We start from the raw sequence: 8,176 nt of genomic DNA, 5'->3' as shown, positions 1-8,176 counted from the left end.
GAAGAAGAAGAAGCAGAAGAAGAAGAAGAAGAAGAAGAAGAAGAAGAAGAAGAAGAAGAAGAAGATATTGAGTAGAAGAATGCTGAGTCAGAAGAAGAAGAAGAAGAAGAAGAAGAAGAAGATATTGAGTAGAAGAATGCTGAGTCAGAAGAAGAAGATATTGAGTAGAAGAATGCTGAGTCAGAAGAAGAAGAAGAAGAAGAAGAAGAAGAAGAAGATATTGAGTAGAAGAATGCTGAGTCAGAAGAAGAAGAAGAAGAAGAAGAAGGAAGATTGCCAGAAGGCAAGTAAAAGGAGAAATAGGCAGAGAATAACTTTAAATCACTACTAATTTATTCACAATATCATAAAAGTACTTACAATAAACTCCAAAACTTAAAGCGCACATGAGTAGGCAACCTTGAAGACAGAGGGGAAGGTTAATGTGGTGAGTCAACATATCCAAAAACATTTACCTATTCTTCATGTTTTGGAAGTTGACCAATCACAGGATGAAGAATCTCAAGAAGGTTCTTTATCACAAAATAATTCTGAAGCTTTAACTCCTTCAGCATACTCTGATTCTGATATAGGTCAAACTCCAGATCAAGGCAAGTAAAAGGAGAAATAGGCAGAGAATAACTTTAAATCACTACTAATTTATTCACAATATCATAAAAGTACTTGCAATAAACTCCAAAACTTAAAGCACACACGAGTAGGCAACCTTGAAGACAGAGGGGAAGGTTTTTCAAGTGATGCCTTGTCTAACGAAACTAACTCCTTATATAGAAGGAGTGAACTAATGTGGATTTGAACATATTTGAAATCCACCACTAATACAAAAAGTAACTTCTATGATTGAGGTGGTGAGTGATTATCTCTATAATTGAGATTCTTGGATGAGTCATCATCTTGATTATCTTCATCTTTATCATCCACTTTATCTCCATGATGGGGATTGGAAAGAGACATTTGATGGGCTTGGTCCCAAAGCATCTTTTGTTGACGAAGAGCCTTAACTCTTATCCGATGCAGGCGGCTACTGGCGGCATCCCATGAGTGAGATTTTATGGAAAATGGCCGACCAAATATACTGTAGGAGCCTTGATTGATGTGACAAATAGGCCAGCTGTGGGCCGGAGGATAAGATTTCCTCTGTAGCTTTTGGACGGACTTGGCCGACGAATCTGGAACAGCTTTATCTGTCATAGTCATATCCTGCAAAATTATTTCTTTTTAGATGTTGCCTTGAATGCTTGCAACATAAGATTAATATATTCTTCCGGATCCTCAGTAGGTGGCTGACTATCCGGTAAAGAGTCTTGAGCATTATCATCTTGCTCAGTGCTATTATAATCAATGTCTTCATCATCTTCAGCAGCAGAAGGTTCAGACACGGACATGTTGTCATCTGCTGGGTGGTGAGAAGAAGTGCCTTCATTGCACTGGGTGACCATCGAATCCTTCATTGATCCTAATAATTTTTGCATAATATCCTTTTCCGAGATATTCGGAATTAAACTCTTCAATTGAGTTTTGAAACTTGCAAATAAATTGTCGGAGTCATAATGGACTTCCGGGATGCGATGCAAACCAAGATTGTTTTCATTTTGTATGATAGCAGACTTAAGTTCTGCAACTTTGGTATCAATATTGGGGAAATTTTTCCACCATCGAACATGAAAAGTTCGTAATAATACTGGTAGGCTTTTATTATTAAAGCCTGTAGTACAATCCCATCTCCAAATCCATGGTAGAGAAAATACCATAAAGAAGATAAGACTGTCCCAATGCTTTGGGGGTTTTTCATAACCCAGAGCTTTAAGCTCAGGACTGGATTGAGTCCATTTACTAAAACAAGCCTTAATGGGCTCAGGTAATATTGAAATGGGTGGCCCAAATTTGATCCACCATGCAAAGACCCAACTGGGTAGAGGTAATGACCTCTGAAAGACATTCTTTTCCCATTGGAAAAACCAGGAATGCCTATGGGAAGGATTTTGGTAATAAAAGGTATTATACCAAGAATCCATATAATCCCAATAATTAAATTCCTTATCATTAGGAAGATTAGCTGCTTTAGCTAAATCAAATTTACCCCATGTTGAGGGATGCATGAATCTTTGTATTGTACATTTACTGTACGCTCTTGGGCTATCCCATTTAGCCACATTGGTTAGTGTATGATGCACTGATATAGAATTCAGATGAACCAAAATAGATTCAAAGGAATACCATCGTTTTCCAACAGTAGGCTTCTCCAAGCCATTTCTGTAACATCTCCCAGGAATCCAATGTACCCTCAAGATCCTCTTTATTGAGGAGTAGAATTGTCTCCGTATCCGGAAGAGTAATATACTCTGGTTCTACTTCAAGTGTCTCTTTATACGACACTGGGGCTTTGCCCTTCTTGTCTGAGGAATTTCCTCTTTCTGGATTCTTTCGGCCTCGGCCTCTTGATTGTTGATTACCATGTCCTCTCATTGGGAGTGGATTGCCCCTTGCGGGGTTATACATGATTTTGACCCTGGAGAAATTCACGGGTTAGAAAATCAGGTAAGGAGTTCAATTCTCCTTTGATATGTTCTATATCAAAATCAAAGGCGCTTAATTCCGCCTGCCATCTAGCAAAGATTTGTTTGGAAGTAAGATTCTTCACATCCTTCTTAAGAATCGATTTGGCTGCTGAACAATCAACTCTTAAAAGGAATTTTTGATTTAATAAAGCATCCAGAAATTTATGAATGCACTTAATTATTGCCAATATTTCTTGTTTAACAGTGGAATAATTAAGCTGTGCATCATGCCAATTTCCAGAGGTAAATCGAACAAGTTCTTCTTTACCAGAGGGATTTCTTTGTTTTAAGATGCCACCATAGCCTATATGGGAAGCATCAGTCTCTACCACCTTCGGATAAGAAGGATTAGTGAGGTTAAGACAAGGAAGTTGTTTAACCTTACTCTTAATTAATTGGACTGCCTGGGTATGGTTGCTAGTCCAAGGCTCAGGATTCTTTCTGAGTCGTTTGTGCAGTATTGCAGAATCTTGTGCAAGATGAGGATAATAATCTGCAATATAATTGAGACTTCCTAGAAATATCTGAAGTTGAGTTTTCTCTAGTAGTTCATCCGGGAACTTCGAGGCAAACTCAATGCTTCGATCAATGGGAACTATTTTTCCCTTGTAAATATTGTGACCTAAAAATCTAACAGAGGTCTGGAACAATTTCATTTTCGGTGCCGATATCACCAACCCATGTTTTCTAATAACTGATTTGAAAACATGTAAATGCTTAAAATGAGCATCAATAGATTCTGAATAGACAAGTATATCATCAATATAAACAATGGTAAATTCAGAATAAGGAGCAAAGATATCATTCATGATATTTTGAAATTCAGATGGAGCATTTTTCAAACCAAAAGGCATAACATTCCATTCAAAGTGACCAAAAGGGACAGTGAATGCAGTTTTATATTTATCCTTTTCATTAATTTGAATATTCCAATATCCAGATTTCAAATCAAATTTGGAAAAGATTTTAGCAGAAAATAATCTGTCTAATAAATCTTTTTTATTTGGGATAGGATAGCGAATCCATCTCAAACAATCATTGAGTGGTTTATAATTCACCACTAATCTTGGAACACCTCGTTCCTTTTCGGCATTTTTATTGACATAAAATGCAGTACAACTCCATGGGGAGTAAGATTTTCTAATTAATTTTTTATCCAACAGATTTTGGATTTCTTTTTTGCAGAGGTCTAGTAACGCATGTTTCATTTGACTAGGCCTAGCTTTGGTGGGAATGGTTCTTTCATTGAACTCATCAATATATGGTAAAGACACAATATATTTATGTCTATCCCAAAAAGCCATAGGAATATCACTACAAATTTCTTGGGATAATAATTTCTGAAGAGAACTAATTTTCTCTTTGATATCTAGAGTTTCCAACTGCTGTTCAATGGTTAAAAATTGCATTTGTTTATGCAGGAAACGAAGATGATGTTCTTTTACATTTCTCAATTCCGAAATCTCATTTATAAAACTAATTTGAGGAGGAGATTTGAAAGAGAAATAAATAGGTTTATTATTAACCTGACCATGAATTCCATGGTTATCAATGCCTTTTCTTGGCATTATTTTCTCCAAAAAAGGAGTTCCTAATATGACTTGTTGAGTCATATTCTTGACTAATAAAAAGTCAGTTGTAATGCATTGATTATTAGTGCAGATGGAGGCATTATTTAATTTGTATTTAATCTTCATTTTGTCTCCATTGGCATTTGCCAAAGTTTGAGTTGTTTTCTCAAAATATTGGGTTGGAATTAACCCTTCTTGGATGCAGTTTAAATCTGCTCCACTATCAATCAGAGCGGTCAGTTTAGGAATGACAAAGTTCTGATCAATAACTAAATTAATAACAGTATGCCATCTCTGATGGATGACTTTGGTAATTTGATTCAGAAAAGAGTCGTTAGATTTCTTTTCTGGTGAGACATGAGTTTGCTCACATTTTTGTTCAATCTTTTTATATAAAGATTTTAATTCTTTTAATTCTTGCTTAATTTCTTTAATTTCTCCTTGTAATGAGGAGATGGTGTCATTTTGTTTTGAAGCTATTATTTCTTCAGAACGACTAAGAATTTCCTTCAAAGAATAAGGTTTTACTCCTTGACTGGAAGTACTCTTTGAAGTACTTTGAATTTGATCAAGATATTCTTTAATTAAATATCTCTTGGTTTGAGGATCTTCCTCGTGATCAATGTTCTCCAGCATGCTACGTTGCATAGAAGTAAGAACATTAATTTGATGCATTTGAGCCACAGATTGTAGGTGCGAACAGCTGCAATCTGGATCATCTTCTGATTGACTGGATGAGGTATACTCAATATCGTCACCAGAATCAGAATTTAAGAGAATTTTAGCCAACTGGATTCTTAATCCTTCATCTATCTGGAGTTGGTTCAATTTCTCTTTTTTTTTTGCATTTATTAGAATAGTGGCCTAATTTACCACATTTATAACAGACAATTTTCTTTTTGTCTGGAGGAGGATTCCTTCTAGGAGGAGGTCTCCGAGGAGGAGGTCTCCTAGGTTCTGGACGAGTCTTCTGATGTGACTGTCGTTTGGGATATCACCTACTTTGGTGTGAGTAGGGTTCTGGTCTCTTAGAATGAGAGGCCGTCCCTTTTCCCTTCCTTTGATGGGAAGGTGGTGGTTCTGTGCCACAAGCAAATTGGTCACAGAATTCACCAAGCTCTCGCTTGCCAGTAAGATTTTGTTGCTTAAGCTGAGCTTGAAGTTTTAGATCATTACATAAGGTCAGTCCTTCTTGGATGATAGCGCTGGTAAGGAGACCATATGTATATTGTTGGTAGTTGATGATTCCTACCTCGTTACCTAACCTTTTGCAGACTTTACTTGCAAAAAGTGTTGGTAAACCATCAATGAATTTAGCTTTCCAATATTCATTATTGGCATCGGTTCGTTGCATAACCTTTGTGAGGAAAACATCTTTATACCATCTAAAATGGCTAAGTGTTTTAAATCTAAGATTTTGCAAAACCTCACGTCCCTTATCAGTAGTGGACATCAAATTGCCAATGAAATGGTGGACAATACATGAAATCAAGGTATAAACTGCATCATCCTCGCCTAGGTAGGCTTGGCCTGCTTCAGTTTTGATAACCTTCTTTGAATTGTAGATTTCATGGTGTTGGGCAGGTGTCAAGATGTTATCCCACCAACCTTTTAAGTGTCCAGAAAATCCAGCAGTTATCATTTCGGCTATTCCTTGATCAGAATTCTTATGTTGTCTACAAATAGTAGCATACATAAGCATTCTTCTACAATGTTCTAATATCTGATATTCAGACATTGCATCTATATTCCATTCATATATGGATCTGCCATCATATTGTTTTTGATCTATATAGCAATTCTCTTCATACAATAGGTCCTGAGGTGTAGGCCTATGGTAATAGATTTTGCGATTTAGATCCCATGCCCGAGTAGATTTCTTATTATAATTTAATTTGTGGATACTCGGCTGGTCCTTAATCATTTCCTGAAGAATTTCTTCAGTCTGAGTGATATTGGTTAAACCCAATTCATGAAGATCTGGAGTTTGACCTATATCAGAATCAGAGTATGCTGAAGGAGTTAAAGCTTCAGAATTATTTTGTGATAAAGAACCTTCTTGAGATTCTTCATCCTGTGATTGGTCAACTTCCAAAACATGAAGAATAGGTAAATGTTTTTGGATATGTTGACTCACCACATTAGCCGACGTTTCTGGCTTCTTCTGGGCTTGCTTGAGTTGATCTTCTGAGAGATTCAATTTGCCAAGCCGTAACAACAATTCTTCGACAACCTCAGAATTGTTATCCAATTTAAAGTTCCTTATTGGAACTGGTGGTTTGATGAGGGGTTTCCCATCCATCAACAAAGGTAATTTTCGAGAAGATAAGTCATAAGGATCTTGACAAACTTTCTCGGGGACATTTTTGTCCAATAAATCCTCAATTCGATTCAGCTGATTGCCTATCGTTTGGAGATTTAAATTGGTGAAGTTGTTTTGTCTTCTGATTTGACCCATGGGATTAAGGGTAACCTCAGGATTGACAAAAGCAACTACTTCTACAAATTCGGGGTTTTTTTCCTGAAGGACTTGCAAATTCAAGTCGGATTGGATCAGTAGGAGGATGAACTGATCTGATATTGATGCCAGACATAAGATGCCATTCTTTCGTTAAGGTAGAAAGAGTGGGATCATTGGAGGAAGAAACTAAGGGTCGTTTCTCCGCTTGCTTTAGTCTGGTTTGCATGAACCAATCTACAAAAGACATGATAACCTTATTTGTTTCCAAATAAAGATAAAAGTCATTTGATAATTGCATGCGTTCTGCATCCCCATAGGTGTCAAAAAACCAATTTTTGAAACCTAGATTATTGGGGTGAAAGAATTCAGCTTTGATGGCTGCGCGGTCCACCACAAAAGGTGGCGGTTCTGGGTTACTCTGGTAAGGTGTAAAAAGCATAATCACAGAGTAAAACCAGTCATTTCACTGGGAGTGGGAGACGTTCTGTCTTGCTCCCTTTCTCGGTAGACCCCATGAGGTATCTGGGTGTCTTATTTCCTCGTTCCTTTTAATGAGGAATCATCCTTTATGGATTGTTTTTCATCCAATTCCTATAGGCGCGTAGATGGACCTACATCCGAATATCGGGATGATGTGGGTGGTAAAGAGACTCGGTATGGAGTCTTATCTTTGAAATTGATTACCACATCGCCATCGGTTGATTGGATGACATGATCAATATCCTGATTAAGCAGGAGGCGTGGAGGAACAGCCTGAGGAATAGTCCAGTTGGCTGGGAAATGAATTTCCTCCCAATTGATCATCCTTGGAGTGGCAACATTTGCACTCATTAGATTGGTCTCGATCAAAACAGTCTTACCTTGATCTGGTAAGTGTAATACCTTAGGGACTAAGGTATTCATTATTTTGAAATGAATCCTTGCTATGACAGCAATGGTTTCAGTTCCAGGAATAAAATTATATCCCTGTGTTAGAATCCTCAATTGGATAGATTCTAACAAATTCCTATCTGTTAATGATAGGGTAAGGTTTGGATGGACACTAAAGTAAATAGGTCCCCTACTGAGACTTGTTTCCACAATACCCATTAATGAGGGTTTCCAATCCAAACAACGACCATCTCGAAGTATGGCCTGCAGACATGTGTTCATCCCTAATAAGGTCAAGGGTTTGAACGCAATCTGGATGCATCCAATATGCATATATTTTTTCTCAGTATCTGCAAGATACTTATTGAGATCTGTTAACTCTAATAATTTTAGAGTTGAATCTTGATTTTCAAGATTAATTGTTTGTTCCATGGTTTTAATTCCCATGGTACTAGAAAGGGTGAAGGTACCTTTCTTGTAGATTGATGTAGGTTTAATGGACGGAATTGTCCAATCATTCAATTGTTGTTGAACTTTATATTCAACCAGAGATGCATTCTTAACTGATCCAGTACTCCTACTACTGGATGCCATATTTTGACAAATTAAAAGCCAAATAAAAACACAATTAAAATAAACTAAATTACACGACAGCTACAGCTAAGAGTGGTAAAAGAGAACCAGAAGGGGGAATATCCTAGTATGAAGTAAACATA

The 8,176-nt window shown here is 37.0% G+C and overlaps 1 protein-coding gene across 1 annotated transcript; it reads left to right on the top strand.

Moving 5' to 3' along the window:
- The first annotated feature begins 79 nt into the window (after nucleotides 1-79).
- Nucleotides 80-598, top strand: LOC137963199 (protein PXR1-like). Its single transcript, XM_068810372.1, has 2 exons — nucleotides 80-283; nucleotides 491-598. The coding sequence occupies exons 1-2, from the start codon at nucleotides 80-82 to the stop codon at nucleotides 596-598; spliced, it is 312 nt and encodes a 103-aa protein (XP_068666473.1).
- Nucleotides 599-8,176: the final 7,578 nt, after the last annotated feature.

The sequence above is a fragment of the Aristolochia californica genome, unplaced genomic scaffold (genome assembly GCF_029961685.1).
Source record: "Aristolochia californica isolate CCGP_79_NKW_82.1479 unplaced genomic scaffold, dmAriCali1.0.hap1 SCAF_4, whole genome shotgun sequence".
NCBI lineage: Eukaryota > Viridiplantae > Streptophyta > Magnoliopsida > Piperales > Aristolochiaceae > Aristolochia > Aristolochia californica.
This window is presented reverse-complemented; position numbering and strand designations above follow the sequence as displayed.